This window comes from Antechinus flavipes, chromosome 5 (assembly GCF_016432865.1).
Source record: "Antechinus flavipes isolate AdamAnt ecotype Samford, QLD, Australia chromosome 5, AdamAnt_v2, whole genome shotgun sequence".
Lineage (NCBI taxonomy): Eukaryota > Metazoa > Chordata > Mammalia > Dasyuromorphia > Dasyuridae > Antechinus > Antechinus flavipes.
Window position 1 is genome coordinate 121,005,003 of NC_067402.1, and position 18,089 is coordinate 121,023,091.

At 34.6% G+C, this 18,089-nt stretch overlaps 1 protein-coding gene across 1 annotated transcript; it reads right to left on the bottom strand.

Moving 5' to 3' along the window:
* Positions 1–6,544: 6,544 nt before the first annotated feature.
* On the bottom strand, positions 6,545–14,332 carry HYAL4 (hyaluronidase 4). The gene is made up of 3 exons (XM_051961837.1): positions 13,355–14,332; positions 9,181–9,270; positions 6,545–7,021 (listed from the first exon to the last, which is right to left on the bottom strand). The coding sequence occupies exons 1-3, from the start codon at positions 14,306–14,308 to the stop codon at positions 6,620–6,622; spliced, it is 1,446 nt and encodes a 481-aa protein (XP_051817797.1). The 5' UTR covers positions 14,309–14,332; the 3' UTR covers positions 6,545–6,619.
* Between the last annotated feature and the right edge of the window lie 3,757 nt (positions 14,333–18,089).

An 18,089-nucleotide genomic window follows, 5' to 3' on the forward strand; every position in this document is an offset into this window, starting at 1 on the left:
GTTACAAGTAGCCCTTGATCTTCTATCAGCTTAAGCAGGCTTTCTATAGCACCACTCTTGGGTGGGTCTGGGGTTGGGGTGGGGGATGGAGAATCTTTACCTAGGATCTGTCCCATTTCAGCCAAAAAAGGTTGTACTCACTCAGTTCCTGGTCACTGGAGACTTCTTCAGTGAAAGTAGGGTCCTTGGTTCCCACGCTTGGGCGCCAAATGTTAAGAGTTCAAAATGTTGGAGTTTGTTCTCAGAGGACAGCCGGTTTAGAGGCTTAGAGCCCTTCGGATGTCTCCAAATCCAAAGGTTCTGTCCTTCAGCCTCTGCCTCTGCCTTCTTCTGCCTCCAACAGAGATGGAAGATCTCTCTTATCTCCTTCTGGGGAGCCCAGCACCAACTTGCCGCGGGGAGAGGGCTTCTGGCGTAGCTCCACTGAAATCCCAAAAGTGTTCTCTGCAGCAGAATCGTTTCTCTCGAGTCTCGCGTGATCAGCCAGCCAAGAGGAAAATATATTCTGGAATGGCTGTCTCGCCTTATATCTGAACCTTCTGAGAAAATGGGATTATGGGTTTTCTCCCATAGTGCTCTCTGGCCCAAAGAGCTTTAAGGTGTGGACTTTGAGTAAAGGTGGGAACACAAGCCTTGTCTTGATTAGTTCTACTTAGTACCTTGTTTCAGGTTCTGGCCAAAACAACTTCTTGTAAGATTAGATCAACTCTAATTACTTAGCAGTTAGTAAGGATTCCAACAAACTACCAAGTTTCCCCTAACTTTTTTTTTTTTTTTTTGGTCAAATTAACACCTCCAATTCCCTTGATGAAATCCTCGTGGTATAAATTCAGCCAAGCATCTTCACTATCTTGGTCACTCTCTTCTGAAAACTGTCCAGCTCACCATGTTCTTGATAAAATATGGTACCCCCAAACTGAACAAATATTCCACTTAAGGTCTGATTTAGGATCGACCTTCCCACTTCTATACATTATTCTTCTTTTAAGGCATTTAGATTGCATTAATCTGGAGGAGCTGAGGGGAGGGGGGAAACTATCTTCATATTGTTGACTCATTAACCTTACCATCCACTAAGGTCTCAGCAAAAAACAAACACAGTGAGCTTGTATTTTCTGTAACTATCAGCCAACTGTGTAACTTATAAACATGAGGTCTGCTATATAATATTGTTTGTAGAAAATATTCATCCGGCATAATCTTAATACATGGGTATATGTGAAATTTCACATGTACACATGAAAATGTGAGATGCACACACATTTCCATCACTGACTAATGGTATGTATCACATTCTTGAATAAACTGCAGTTTACTTGTCTATGTCTTTTGTTGATTTATTTGGACAGTGACTAGTAAAAGCCCTGAACATTCTCAAAACTGCCTGATTAAATGGACAAATCCTAGACTGACTTAGTCTACTAAAGCTAAATAATTTTGACTGCTGAACAACAAAAGAAAAGAGAGTCTATTATCAAACCTAACTTGGCAATGATCACTCAGAGGTCAAGTCTAGAGACTGAGCGTTGAATCAACCTAACTCATCTTGTTATTATGGAAATATGAAGGGGAAAAAAAAATCTCTAAAATAAACAGGAAACCGACCACCTGTGACTATAAATCCAACTCAGTGACCAAAGAAAGGACAAAATGTGAACCACAGTACATGAAGTTCAAATTCAATGTCAGTCCATTTGAAATTCAGAGAAAATGTTCCAGGAAGAAGACGCTGAGAATCTTTGAAGTATGTGCTTGTACCAAATGAGTTACTTTTGAAATTTAGGTTCAAGTTCTTTGAATGAATGGGAGTGGAAGCAAACCTGGCTATAAACCAAGTACTTGACAGAAGAGATTACTTATGAAGACTGGAAAAAGGCAAAGGCAATCTACCCTAGCTATTTACAAAGGAAAAATAAGAATAGGGTCTTTGAGACTTCCTTTAGGCTAAAAAGTAAGCATTCTACTGAACCTTTTGCTAGGATGAATGCGGGAGCATTTTAAATTTTTAAATGCATATTTTAAATAGATCACTAAAGTATTGGACAAAATTTTTCTCCTATTTTTATCTAACAGCATCTCTATGCTATTTGTAGTTTTTGGTTTGAAGAAATATTAGATTTATGAGATCCTTTTCCTTGATCATAGCTTCAGAATGAGAGAAGCAGTATGAAAAGGATTCATGAATTCAGGGTAGTGAAAACTGGAAACCCTTTTTTTTTTTTTTTTTAGGTTTAATATGTGCAATCCTTTTCATCTTATTTCCATTTTTGTCATGTTGTGCAAGAAAAATCAGGCCAAAAGGGAAGAAACCATGAGAAAGAAAACAACCTCCCCACACCAAAAAAGGGTACAAATACTATTCTTTGATCCATATTTAATCTCCAGTTTTCTCTCTAGATGGGGATGGCATCTTCTATTCCAAATCTGTTGGAACTGTTTTGAATCACCATATTCTTGAGAAGAGCCAAGTTCTTCACAGTTGATCATCACATAATCTTGTTATTGTGATGTTATTTGATATGCCCCATGCCAATAGAGCCTCACTTCTGCAAAGGAATATAGAGAAGTCTTATCTCTTTTCTTTTCTTTAAGATCAGACTTGTTCATTATAATTTCTCTATGCTGAGTTTTGTTATTTCATAATTGTTCTTTTCATTTACATTGTTGTAGTGGTGGTGCATATTATTTCCCTTTCTCTACTAACTTCATTTTTCTTCAATTCATTTAAGTCCTTCCAAGATTCTCAGTATTTATCACATTTATTCTTTCTTACAGCACAATAATATTTTATTATATTCATAAACCACAGTTCATTTCATCATTCTATAGTTGTTTCCAGTCCTTTGCTACTACAAAAAGTGCTCTTATAAATATTTTGGGATATCTAGAGTCTCCCTTTTTGTTAAAAAAAAAAAAAAAAAGTAGTTGAATATCTGTGTCACAGGGTATGTTCAATTTTAGTCATTCTCAATTTCACAATTGCTTTCCAGTGGATAGACTAATTCACAGCTCCATCAATAATACATTAGTGTGCCTATTTTTGCACAATCACTCTAATATTGATTATTCCCACACTTTTATTATCTTTTGAATTTCTCTTATTGTTAGTGGTAGGAGCAATATTTCACATGGTTTTTAATAGTGTATGATTCTTTTATGAATTCTTTCTTGATATCCGTTGACCGTTTCTCTACTGGGGTATGACTTTTGGTCTTTTCTATTTCTATTAGGGTCTATATCTTACATGTTGAAACCTTATCAGAAATATTTAATACAAAGATGTTTTTTCTTCCAACTACTTCTCTTCTTGTCTTAGATGAGTTTACTTTATTTGTGCAAAGATTTTTCAATTTCATGAAATCAAATGTTAGTTGATTTTGTTGAAATTGTCTCTGTTTATTTGGTTAAGAATCCATCCCATATCTAGAGCTCTGAAAGGTATATATCATTTATTTCCATTACAATTTTGTATATTTAATCTTTAACATTCAGGTCGCATATCCATTTTGAATTTATTATAAAATATGGTATAAGAAATTGATCTATAATTAATTTTGCCTAATATATCTATTTTATCAAAGAAGGAGTCTTTTCTTTATGTTATCTTCTTTGGCAATTTGTGTTTGAGGATTTATCAAATATTTAATTACTGAGATCAGTTGTTTCTGATTCTTCTCTACTCTGTATATTAATCTGATTTTCTATTTTTTTTAGATATTCTTTGATGATTGCTGTTTTGTAATATAATTTGAGGTCTATTTCCTCTTTGTTCCTACATTTTTTCCATTATTTCCTTGATATCCCAAATTTTATTATCATTTTGTCTAACTCTGTAAAGTTGTCCTTTAGTACTTTGGTACTGCACTAATTCTGTTATATAATATAATTTCTTATAATATACTAATTTCTTGTTCCCTCCTATGGAACATGTCATTAATGATTTTAAAACAAAGAGATTAGAAGTTCAGTAAAACTAAGAAACACATTTATGGTATTTGATCAGTATGTATAATATTGCATAGCAATAGTTGTCCCCCTTTGCAAAGAGGAGAGAGAAGTACATTTTCTCAACTCTCTTCCAAAGCCCATGGTTAGTCATTATAATTACACATTTTGTTTCATTTTTTTTCCTTCCACATATGTGGTTGTTGTAGTGATGGTATATGTTGCTTTCCAAGTTCTGTTACTTTATTCTTTATCAGTTCATCATATAAGTCACTCCATGATTCTGTGAGTTCAGTATATTTATGGTTTTGTAGTAATGTCATTTTATTTATTTACTATATTTTATTTAGACATTGCCAAATATCTATTTTTTCTAATTTTTTATTCATAACACTATAAAAAGTGCTGCTATGAATATTTTTGTGCATAGATAGGAGATCTTTTCATATGTCTTTAACCTCTGAAATTGTTAGCAGTAGAATCTTGGTTAAACAGTCTAAATATTTTAATTATTTTAAAATGTTATTCCATACTATTTTCTAAACTATCCGAACTAATTAATAAGTCCAGCAGTATTAGTTTACTTCTATTTTTATAGAATCTCCAACATTATTTTCACCTTTTGTTATCTTTGCCAATTCAATGGATGTGAGATGAAATTTCATAATTGTTTTGATTTATGTTTCCCTTAATATGAGTGATTTGGGGTAGCCTTCTTTATGGTCATTAATAGCTTGCATATACTCTTTTGCAAACTATTTATTCATATCCTTTAACCACTTATCCAATGGGAAATGATTCTTGGGATGCAACTTTCATCTGTGGTATAAAATATGGATCTAAGCCTAATTTCTGCTTAAGTGCTTTTCAGTTTTGTTTTGTTTTACCAAATAGGCAATTATTCCCTCAGTAGTTTATAGTCTTAATTTTATAAAATATTGGGATATTGGATCTGATTATTTCTGTGTCATGTGCTTATGGTTTGTTCTACTGTTCCACATTTCTCTTTTTCATCCTATACAAAAATGATTCTAATGATTACTATTTTATAATATAGTTTGAGGGAAATGTTTCATTCCTTTCCTTGCTTTTTCATTATTTCTCTTGAGAATCTGGATCTTTAGTTTCTTCAAATGAATTTTGCTTCATATTTGATGATGTTAATTCCTCTTATTTCTCATTGCTGTCTTATTGCTATAGCTAATATTTCTATGGTTAGAACTCATAGCACTATGACAAAGGCAATAAAGCATCACCAATTTGGCATATTGAAACACTAAACTTCCAATATAAAATTAAAAATTTCTATCAGGAAAGCAGCTTGGATGGTAATAGAAGGAAGTAATAAATAAGAAAGGGACCAACCTCTGTAATCCAAACGCTGGTACAATTCATCCCTTATTTTATCTGTTTGTTTCTTTTATTTTAAAAACAGTAGGAAGTTATTCTCCTATTATCTCAGGAAATTCAACTTAGAGCTTTGATACAAGCCTAAAAATAAGTAATATTGAATTGGTGGTTCTCTTGTTATACCTTGAAGAATTCAACTGATAAAAGTTATGAACATCTGAGGGAATCTCATAATAGTAGGTCCTTTGCCACAGGAGGATATAGTAAAAAAAAAAAAAAAAAAAAAAAAAAAGCCAAACAATGATGAATCTTTCCATATGACCCCAAAGAGTTGTATCCCCTGGTATGTACATCATTATTTTGCTTCAGTTTGTGATATTCATAAGTAGTTGGAATCAAGCTTACCCTACTTTTCACATTTGTAAAGTATAAAATAGCCCCAGTGTTCCAGATATATTCAATTTCTGTAGGCCTGATAGATCCAGCGTTTTGCATGTGTTTTCATGTGTCCCAAATCAGGACAAAAGATACCCAAATGGTTATGTCAAATTTTGGTGTGTGTCCTCGTTATAGTCTTTGTTATGATATCAATCAATTATAACTAGGAAAACTCCCAACGAATATTGATTATGTGCCTTAAATCCTGAATTTTACTAAGAAATTTTTTGAAAAGATTCTGAGGCTTTTAAAAATGGAAATCATATCATTTCTCTGGACTTCTGTGTTTTCAACTATAAGCTACAGGAGTTGAACAAAATTTAAATCCTTAAAACATAAAAAAAAAGACTATTTAAGAGAAATATGGCACTGCTTTTACTCCTGTTTTGGTATCTAGAACCTATCAAGCCCAAATGAAACTATATATTTCCCCATCTATAAAATGAGATTAATAATACTGATGAGATATTAAGTGATTTGCTCAAGGTTACACAAATTATTATGTACCATGGGAGGACTTGAGTCTGGTTCTTCATGATTAAGGTCACTTGATCCCTCCTTCCTCTTCCCTAGCCAGATCTTTACAAGGTATCTCTCTGTATTGGTCAAGGGAGATTACCCATTGGGAGTTCCCTATACCAGTGAAATCACAGGTCTATCCCAATGCCACTAGAACTCACCTCTCATGATTGTTTTAAGAATGAAATGGTATAATTTATATCAAGTGCTCAAGGGAAAAAATGTTGAAGCTATATAAATGTCAGCTATTATTACCCTGCTATCATTTCCACTGATTTTAATAGGGGGGAAATTATCATAATTGTATTCTTTTTTTTCTGTGATTGCTCTAGAGACTGGATGTACCCCCTTTTCAAACTCACTTATTTTAGTGCTGAAAGTTCAGATAACAGACTAACACTAATAGATACTGTACTGTCCTTGATTCAGAGAAAAGAGAAGCCCGGGAGTGGTTGTCAGATGTCTTAATTTCCCTGCAATCAATTCCCCTGTATCCCTTATAACAGTGACAAGAAAATTTCTCTGCCATCACTTTCAAGTCAGAATCAGATGGTTGTCCTCTCACAACAAAATCTCCATCGTCAGAGGCCTCAATCTGGCAGCTTTCAGGGTTCAGGTGGAGGTAATCAGTCGCCTTCCAGATTTTTCTTATGCATCTTCCATTATTCTGACACAGGTGTCTGCTGCATACTTCAGCTGCCTTGGTCACATTGATGATGTAGCTCCCTAGATCAGACATAACAAACTGTTTCACCTTTGTACAGTTGCCCTGGAAATGGAGAACAGAGAGAGGTTCCATTATTCCTACAAATAACAGCATGGTTACTACTTTTAGAACTACACTGAAAGTCTTTAGATTAGATTGAAACCAGTCCGCTTGGTTTTAATTACTGGAAACTTGCACTCCACAAACATAATCACCCTTACCTCCCACATGTGATCTATGACAAAAAAAGTTCAAGGTTGAATGAGAATGAGAGACCCACAGAACAGGGAGATATCTAGGGTGACCTCTGAATGGCCAGCTATGATTATAGCTCCTGACTGTGGAGGAATTCTATCAGCCTTTGTGTTTATTTCTGACCTATTCAAATCAGCTTCAGTTTCCTTCATTTAACTTAGTGTAAAAATACAAAGCCCTTAGAATTTGTGGGCCATTTCCTGGTTCGGCTATTTATCACCTGTCTGACAATGATAACTGATATATTTCCCAGCATGGTATTTCCTAGAATAGTGTCTGACATCTCATAGATGCTTAATAAAATCTAGCTGATTAATTAAATGCTGTATCCTTCTCTGACTTTCTGGGAGCAGTTATGAGATATGGACTGTTTTCTTCAAAGATGGGAACCCAGAGATAGCAGTTAAGTCAGAGAGATGCATGACTCATTATCTTCTTGAATGAGTGAGCATATGTTCAGGGTTTATATGCTAATAAACCCTATTAATGAGTTAGACTAACTTACTGGGAAATTTTATCCATGTTCTATGAAATCATCATGGTTGATTATTACAGTATGTGAGAGTGAAATTTTTCTAGAGGTGACATCAGGTATCTATCATTTAGCCCTAATCCAAAAAAGTTACTGCTTATTCCTTCTCCTAAGACAATATCTTTGACTAATAGTTGCCAAGTTTCTCTAATGCAGCTACTTTCCCCCAACCAGGACAATATCTAACCTTTCCCTGTTCCCAGAACACACATTTCTTTTCCTATTCCCAGTCTTATGGGAAGAAGAATAATGTGAATATTATGTTACAGGTGAACTCATCTCCTCACCCAAGATTCTTCTTCACTGTGTTAATACCATTTACATTTGGGCATACTTTTCAGACTCATTGCCCCCCACACACGTTGACCACACAATCTGGAGTCTTTCCAAGGTTCTAGATAAGTGAAATCTCCCTAGATTATACTCGGCTTGATTTAACTTATATCCAAAGATATAAGAGATGAAACAGAGATGACCACAAAATAAACACCAGGCTCCTTTTTTACACGAAGTTACATAGAGATTGAAAGTTCTATCCACATGACTTGCTAATAATGATCTTAAGCAGACCCATGTGAGCTAAAATCAAGCATGTTCATACATTGCCCCACTTGTCATGGCCTGAAAATTATCTTACCTGAGCTCTCTGGTGCCATGCCTGATTCTATCCCTTCCCTGACTTTTCCTGTCTATCTTTAGAAGTTCATCCAGGCCCTAGGGGGGTAAAGATCAGTGGGTAACCTTAGCTTTTCAAGAGGTGTGTGTGGAATTGGGGAAATTGGGTACACCCTGCCTAAGTGCCCTTTCTATGATATTTCTCTCTTCTTAGTCTACTCTTAGGTATTTCCAAGTTATATGGCCATCTCTTAAAGGCCTCCAAAAGAAAAAAAAAAAAAAAACGATTTTAGCATTGATCAATTCCTCTAATTCTTCCATAAATCCTCTGCATTCCAGGAGTAGGCTTCAGAAAACAAAGTTTTATTCCCTGGAATACACAATTGGATTTCAAGGAAAAACAAGCTAGGATATGATCCTCCTTCTGGCTCTCTTATAAGGACAGAGGGAGGTTTTAACAGTGTGCTAGCAGGAATAGTTTCATGAAACAAACTAATTGAAAGTCCAGGAAAAAATCCTATTTTTTTTTTCAGTGAAAGCCATGGTAACATCATTTGAGCATCACTTCTTGGAGGCTTGGAAGAAAAGTACAAGTCATATTTTAAACTATTTTTAAATTGATTTTTTCCAGAGACAATGCATGCTAAATGCAGAAAGTGACATCTTCTCCCTCCAATCTTCAAAAGCCAATATATCATTCATTCTACCTGTACTACCATACTATGGGGGCCATAGGTACTTGGAAGAAAGTGAGCCATGTAGAAAAGGAAGGGCAAACACATTTTCTTTTATGAAATGGGTCACTAAGACACTGACTTACCTCAGATGAAGTTAAATTCATATCTCCCCAAATAACAATGCCTGCAGCTCCCAAAGCAGCACTTTCTCCTATGGTACTAATTAGGTCTTGCTATAATGAAAACAGACATTGTCAATCCAACTATATACCATCCCATCAAAGTTTTAAAAAATAAAATAAAATAAAAAACAAGATATTTTCAGACTAGTAGAGATAAGTCTGAATTTAGCTGCCTTTAAAAAAAGTTTCCTATCTTTCAAGAGCAGAATAAATTTGGAATATGTAAATAAACTTTATAGAATGTAAAAGGCTATATGATCTTATGAACAGAGAAAGCAGTTATTTTTTTAAAGTTTGAATTTTTTAAATGTAGGTATTTTTAATACTTTCAACTATAAACTAATAAGCAAATGCAAATAGATCATTTCATTAAATTCAACAGAGTGGTTTGCACTGTGCTATTGCCTCAAATACCTTGCTACCTTCCTATGCCCCACCCCATCCCCCAAATCTAGTTGAGCATATGGCTCATGAAACAGAATCTAGATGTTCCCTGTCTTTCTCTAAATGCCATATTGAGTCCTTTCACTCAGATTTTCTCATTTTATTTTTCATTATTCCATTCGGTAATTCACTCATTCTCTGCAATGATTTTTGACTGGTGTGTCATCTGCAATACACAGATCACTCTATTAAAAATAGCCAGACTCAAATTTGCTCAAGCCTCCAGAGCTTCTTTGCAGAAGCCCAGAAATCATGTGTTTAATTTCAAAGAAAATGCTTTGACATACTTCATTCCCAACTCAATATCTTCATGCTAAGTAGTTCTCCTTATCCACAGAAATGAACATAAAAGATAAATGAAAGAAATGTCAAAGAAGGAAATTTGTGCCTCAAAAATCTTAAAAGGAAAGATGTCAGATTAGATGCAGCAACCTAGTTGAGTTCTCTCAACATTTTCCTCCAAACAATTTTAAAATAATTCCTCAAATGCAATTTTGGAGCAACAGAGCCCACAAAAGGTCAAGGTGAGATTTTTTCCAAACTAAGAAAACTTAAGAGGTTGATGGGAGAGTCTATGACATCAGAGGGGAGACTTATCCAGGGTACATACAGGTGATGGCAGAACCACCAGCAGCAGATTTTTGGGCTCTCTAAACACAGAGACAGTAATAGAATCAGACACCTGGTAAGAAAAAGATTAAAATGAGCCCTTTGTTGCCATTGGGTATATTTGATTAGTCCTGATTGACAACTCCATTGCCCATATGTAGTTCTGGGTCACAGTTTCAGTCTCTCTTCAGAGAGGAGCATTCATGGTCAGTCCCAAGGGCGTAAGAACCCTAATCACAGTTCCAAAGCAAAGAACACTTGCTCCTGCAGCAGAGAGGAGCCCTACCTAGTTAAAGATCCGAGTGCAGACTGGAGAAAAATAACCATACCACTCCCCAGATCACACAATCTTGAAAGCACCCAAAACTTGGCAGATCTTCAGAATTAGTTACAAAAAATTGAGCATGAAAAAGCCTGAAGCTTGAGATAGTACCACCCCATCCCCAGGCGAACAAACCTCAATTTTAAGATAAACTTCAAAGTCAATCCATAGGCTTTAAAAATTAGCAAACAGGGGTAGACTCTGGTCACTGATAGGGCAGAAAAGAATGATTGTGGTTACTCACAGACCAGAGCATAGGCCAGGAAAATAGAAAACACACCTCTCTTTAGATCATACCATCTTGGAAGAACTAAATGCTTACAGGTCCACAGAATTATTTCAGAAAACAGTAGCAAATATACACACACAAATGAAGCTTATACCTCCTTCACTATGGAAGCAGAACCCTACTTTAACTTTAACATAGAGCTAAAAGTGAAGAAATAAATTGAAAAAATGAACAAACAGTAGAACAAGATCCTGACTATAGACAGTTACTTTGGTAACAGGGAAGATCAAAGCACAAAATCAGAGAAAATCAAAGAAAAAATATGAATTGCCCATAGGCCATGGAAAAGCTCAAAAATGATTTTTTTAAATCAAGTAAGAGAAATAGAAGAAAAATTGGGAAGAGAAATCACAGTAATGCAAGAAAACATTGAAAAAAAAAAGTCAACAATTTAGCAAAGAAGGTCAATTTTCTAAGACAATAAGTTGCAGAGAAGGCTCTCACTTGCATTGCTAGAGAGAATGTCCTTATCTAAGAAAGCCCAGATCCTGACCCTTTCCCCTATATAGGAGTCATTTTTGATAGATTCTTATATGTACTATAAAATTAGTATTTTACTTAATGATCTATGTGCTTAATATATTCATCAATGATTTCATTTTCTGCAATAATCCATATAGATGGCAATTACCATTAATTTTCTCTCAAGCTCTCTAATTATTTCATGGACTTCAGGTACTTAGCCATAGGGTCTAAAAATCCAGAATCTTTGATTCCTGACAGATTCAGGAGTATGAATGATTCAAATAGCTGATAGAAGTTAGAATTTCTCCTTTTCTAACAAGCTGGTTAACTATGACCAAAATTTTCTACCTTTGAAAACAGCATTCTTTGAATTAAAGGTGTCAATAATCCTATTAAAATGAAAATACCTGGCAAAGGGTACTCAACAAGTCAATCAGTTTATAAAGAGTTTGCACTGTGTTTTGGGGGAAAAAAAGAGAGAGTTCTAGCTCTCAAAGAATAATATTCTATTCTATAGATGATTCTATTCTATAAAACAATACATATATATGACACATTGTACAAACACAATGTAACTATATTTGGGAAGCTTTAGGGCTGACATTATAGGGTGGAGAATCAAAAATATAAATTATCAGTCATTTATATCTTAGTAATAATGTGTTTTATATACTTTCCTTGTCTGATTTTTGATAAAGGGTGGTGAAAGGGAGGACAAAGATGTTAACAGAACAGTAAGACTTGGGGAGGAAGATATCCAAGGAATACTTCCCATCTTTCAACCTGCCTCTCATAACCTTTGTCCTAAGCAATGATTTGAAGTCTTTCAGTGTTTGAATCAAATAAAAAGAAAAATTAATTGTACACAATGTTCTAGCAAACTAGAGTTAATCCACAGAAATGAGCACTTTGGATCATTGGATTTTATTATTAACTCCCAGGAAGAAAAATTTATTATTACTTGAGGAAAAGCACGTCTTAAGCTACAAATAGAATTTGTATTGTCAGAGATGTAAGCCATGAATATTTTAAAACACTCAGATAAGACTTCTTTCTTTTGAGCTTATAGAGAAGACAGAGTTGACAACTCCCAATGATTTCAAATACTGATACACATTTCTTTCACTGGTTTCATATGTATCCTCTGTCAATCTGCAATGAATGCTTTGGTTTTCCTTTTTATTTATTGGTCTAAATATTGACATTCAAAAGACACATTCTTTCACTAGTTCATTAACCAATATTATCAAAGACCAAACATTTACCTTCCCTTTCTAGGCATGGCATTTCTTGCCATACAATCTTAGATCATACACTGAGAACTGGTAGGAGCTCTCAGAGGTAATCTATTCCAAATCTCTCATGAGGAAAGGGAGACTCTCTTTTGTATATCAACATTTAAGTCAATAAATTCCCAGAAAAAAAAAAACAAGAAATTTATTGCATATTGACAGAAGATTAAGTTGAAACCATGAAAGAAACTTGTAAATGAAGCAAGCAGAACCAGGAAAACATTTTGCACAGTAACAAGACTGTGTGATGATCAACTCTGATAGACTTGGCTCTTCTCAGTAGTTCAGTGGTCTGGGGAAATTCCAATAAACTTTGGATGGAAAATGACATCTCCTACCAGACAGAGAACTATGGAGACTGAATGCAGATCAAAGCATATATTTTCACCTTTTTTTTCTTTTTTTTTTCCTGATGGTTTTTCCTTTTTGTTCTGTTCTTTATCCTCCAATATGAGTCATTTAAAAATATGTTAAAAATGGGTGTATAACCTTAAATAAATATACATGTATAACCTTAAATAATAAACAGAAAGATGGATAGATTTTTAAAAATTTAAGTCTATCTCCCCATTTCACTTAGAGTGTTTGAAGGATTTTCAAAGGGAATACTTTCCAAGTAGAAGTGAATGGGAAAAAGAGAAATGAGGAATCCAATCCAAATCATAGAATTTAGAAATCATCTAGTCTCAGAGTCCCTATTTGATCAATTCTTACCTTGGAAAGAAAATATAATGGCTCATCTCTGTATCCCAACCTTGTATAGACAAATACAGGCAGAGCATAATCATGAGATGACATAGTGGAAATCCTCATTGATTCATTTATTCTAAATTGGGAGAAGCGTATGATGTTTTTACTGTTCCCAAGAGATTTCTTGACTCCAATGGAAGGATATAAAGCTGCACTGCTGTTCCAAAGCCAGGAAAGCTCGTTGTTCCTCAAAACTTCATCCTCTGGGCATGAGCCAGTATAATTTTGATCATAAATATTGTAATTGTGACAATCAGGATATAAATAGTAACCCCAAAGGCCCCTGGGACGGTTCCTAAGTCCCAGCTGGATAGTTTCCTTCATGAAAGCCTTTGCACTTTCTTCAAAAGAAATTTTAGCTAAATTTTCAATATCACTGGCTGATATATTCACTTTTACTTCGGAAATTAGCTTTCTTGACTTCTGTCTATATACATCTTTTGTGTTCCAGTTCCGTGCCCATTGAGGCCTCCAGTACTCCCAGTCTATAACAGCAAGTCCACTGAAATCCTCAGCTGGAATATAATAATTGATGTCTTGGCCAGCTTTTTCCAGATGGATTTGCAAACTAATATTCTGGGGAAGTCCCCCATTAATAGGAATTCCTTCTGATGTGTACCAGGGATAATAGCCCAATCTATTGACATAGAATATGGTAACATTTTGACCTCTTGCTTTGGCTAATGGGCTGCCAATGACATGAAACATTTTTAAATTCAGTGTTATATTATACCTTGTTGAACATTGATCTGTTGGGGCATTCCAAGCAGCTATAAAAGGTTTCCTTTGATAAATTGGAAGTCGGGCAGGTTTTAAAGAGGCAATAGGCTTCAAAATAAATGATACAAGTAGCCATGATGTGAGATGTAATGGTTGCACAACATGTAGTAATAATCTTCTCTCGAATAATGTTTTCATGATAAGAGAAAGTGTGATATCTTCCAGTTCTAGTTAGTGCAGCCTGAAAGACATAAATTGACATGTGACTTCATAGAGCTAAAACCTTTAAGATGACATGCTGAAAGAGTAGGTAGTTATAATAGTGTCTATTTATGAATTTTACAATGTATTTTCAGTAAAAAAAAATATATATATATATATAGGTATTCTTTAGGACATAAACAAAGTAACATAGTGTAAGGAAAAGTCCAAATCTTGTGATATAGACTCTGGTGATTTTAGCAAACATTTATGTCTAGAATCTGGGTTCTGGTACTTTTGCAAATATTTATGTCTAGGCAATCTGGATGGTGACGTATCTTGATATTTTAACATAAAAGAATCAGTATGAATAGAAAGTGATAGTTAATATGAAGGGGGGAAAAAGATATTTAGGACAAGGAGCATTATAGCTATTTTGTATGTATTGGAAGAGGTGTAACATTGAAGAATTTTATTTGTTTTGCTTTTCTCCTGAGCAAATCTTCACTAGTTTCATTAATTAATTAATATTCGTTAACTATTAGACCTGGGATCTATTAGTTGAACTACTCAAAACTAGAGAAATAGAAAAATAGGCTGAATTGAGAAGTAGTGGACTTACTATCATCAGAGATCTGCCAAAGAAGGCTGAATGTTGGAGATGCTTAGGAATGGTACAGGTTGGATTAGATGTTCTCTATTTCAAATTTTATGTGCTATTAATAAACAGCTGTTGTTTACTGTCCTTTATCCTCTTGCTCCTCTTATTTAATTATGTATTATTTTCTTTAGATTTGATTAGATGTTCTCCATTTAAGATTTTATGTGTTTTATACTTTAACATACTTAACATGTATTGGTCAACTTGCCATCAGGAAGAGGGGAAGGGGGAAAGAGGGGAAAAATTGGAACAAAAGGTTTGGCAATTGTCAATGCTGTAAAATTACCCATGCATGTAACTTGTAAATAAAAAGCGATTAAAAAAAAAAAAGATTTTATCTGTTATTAGTAAACAGCTATTGTTAACTTCCCTTTATCTTCTTGCTCCTTTCATTTAATAATTATTATTTTCTTTAATTTTATTTATTGGTCAATTGACTTAAGTCAATTCAGTTATGTCCAACTATTTGTGACCCATTTGGGGTTTTCTTGTCAAATATACTGGAATGGTTTGCTATTTCCTTCTCCAGCTTTTTTTCTAGAAGAAGAACTGAGCAAATAGCATTAGGTGACTTGTCCAGTGACACACAACCAGTAAGTGTGTAAAGCCAGACTCAAACTTTGATCTTTCTGACTCCCGGCTTGGTGCTTTATCCACTGAGCCACTCAGCTACCAAATGGTTATCCTGGTCAAAGGACAACATTTATCAATTTTTTTCTTCTGAGTTTTCATGGTGAAATGTCTAAAGCTATTTCTCTCCTCACTCCCTAACATCAAAGAGAAAAGACATTCTAGATAGCTATTTACTGCATAGGCTGGTTCATCAAGGCTGGTATTTTTACATTGACTGACATTTCAGAAGTATAGTTTGGGAAGGTTCACACTACAAGGAAATTTGCTAAGTAAGCATGTGCTTTGAGTTCTTTGAGATAGTATGTAATGCTAGCTCAATACCACTAGGTGTCATTAGCATAACCCCAAAGCTGTTCCTAGGGAATTCTAGGAAAAATAGGACTTGAGAACTGGAAGAGGCAAAGCCATGGGATTAGAGGTTTACAGATGGAAGGGACTTTTAGTATCATCTAGCCTAACTCAATCACTTTGCAAATGAGGCAACTGAGGCCCAAAGAAGTTAAATGAACTACCCAAGATCACACAGGTAGGATGTGACCATCCTTTAAGAATGAAAAGCAATGATGGGTGTGGTGATGTGTATGGAATAGCTGCACATGTTTAACATATATTGAATAGCTTGTTGTCTAGGGGAGGAGGTGGGGGAAATGAGGGAGAAAAAATTTGGAGCTCAGGGTTTTGCAGGGGTGAATGTTGAGGACTATCTTTGCATGTATTTTGAAAATAAAATAAAATCTAAGTTTAAAAAAAAAAAAGAATGGAATGCAAATTGTCTGACTTTCTATATAGGGCAGCTGGGCGGTGCAGTGAATAGAGTGCCAGGATTGGAGTCAGGAAGTCACTCTTTAGTCACTTGCTAGCTATGACCCTAGTCATTTAACCCTATTTGCATCGGTTTCCTCAGCCAAGAAAAGTCATGGAGAGTTGGTCACTACTGAAATGACTCAACAATATCTCTGACTCTAGATTCTTCTTTAAAGCATTTTAGGGATCATTCCTTTTCAAAAATAAAAACAAACAAACAAAAAACCTTCTATAGGTTTTGTATGGGCATTTATAGATAGACTTGGAGTTAGGTAATTTATTCATTCATTTAACATTTTTGAGAATCTATGTTCAAGGCATAGTGATAGACATTAGGAGAACTTTTAAAAGTTACTATCATTCTTACTCATAACAAAAATTTAAGTTACATCAAAAATATAAATTATGATTTAAAAAGAACAATATTTTCTGCAAAGCCTGTTCTTCTTAGTCCCAGAGGATGAAAGTGTTTTTAGAACTGCCACTTGTCTCTGATTATCAGTTAGAGTCTACTTCAGGGAAAGAGCCTTATAATTAAATATAAGTTGCCGTAAGCTCTCAAAGAATGCTTTTATTACAGCTCCAGTTCTGCTCTTGTTAAAGAATTTCATATACCACAATTTACCATATGAATTTTTATGAAGTATAAAATTTGAAGAAAAGTTTTTTTTTTTTAATCAAGCAATTATCATTTGTTAAACATTAATGTGTACAAGTCACTGTTCTATGTAATGGGCTGAAGCCGAACAAATACACTGAGGTCCAGTCCAAGCATTTGAGGCTAATTAGCAATTGGACAATACTCTATTAATATATGCTTGGAGAAAGAATGGCCCCGCCCACTCTCTGTGCAAGTTTGATATGTTGTATAGGAAATTGTGTAGATTTGGTGGTTGGGATGTGAGAACCAGAGGCACTGCTGACTGGATTGGTGTCCCGATTGCTCTCACTTCATATCGTCATTCCCCTTCACCTCCTCAAAGAATAAAGATCAAGGATTTTCCCTTATCCTGACTCCTGCTGATTTTAAAATATTCTGGGTGCTAAACTTGGTCATCACAGTTCTAGACACTTGGAAGAAATATAAAGTTTTAATATGATATGGTCACCTCTCTAAAAGAATTTGCAGTCTAAAAGAGAATGGTAAGCCAACAAAATACAGATAATTTTAAGATACAATATTACATGAGATCTTAATTTACAAGATAAATGGAATATAAATTGATTAATCATTAAGCACTGATTAAGATCTTTCTGTAGGCCAGGCTAGAGCTAGGTTCTAGGGATATAAATACAAAGAATGAAACAACCCTGACTCCTAAATTGCTTACTTTATGTTGGGAGAGATAGGTACACATATAAATACATAGATATAAAATTTAAAGGAAATAAAAAAGTAGTTAAATGAGAAGTAGTTTGAAGAGAGGTCACTAGCATTTGGAGGAATCAGGAAAAGCTTCCAGTAGAAGGTAGAAATGGGCTGGAGCTGCTCCTTGAAAAGAGAGATAAGGAGGCAATGAATTCCATGAATAAGGAATGGTCGGAGCAAAGGCCTAAATATAGGAGGTAAAAGGTCATGTGTGAAAAAACAAAAGAAAAAGAAAAGTTTGGCTAGATTCTGGATTATCTGTGTATGAAAGGTGTATTGTGTAAATCTAGAAAGCTAAACAGTATCCACTT

What these genes read in the sequence shown, in the direction of transcription:
- HYAL4 (XM_051961837.1), bottom strand. Translation starts at nt 14,308, where the DNA reads ATGAAAACATTATTCGAGAGAAGATTATTACTACATGTTGTGCAACCA. An exon ending in CATTATATTTTCTTTCCAAG is followed by an intron (nt 9,271 to 13,354) that starts GTAAGAATTGAT and finishes TTTTCATTATAG; the next exon opens with CAAGACCTAATTAGTACCAT. An exon ending in TGAATTTAACTTCATCTGAG is followed by an intron (nt 7,022 to 9,180) that starts GTAAGTCAGTGT and finishes CTCCATTTCCAG; the next exon opens with GGCAACTGTACAAAGGTGAA.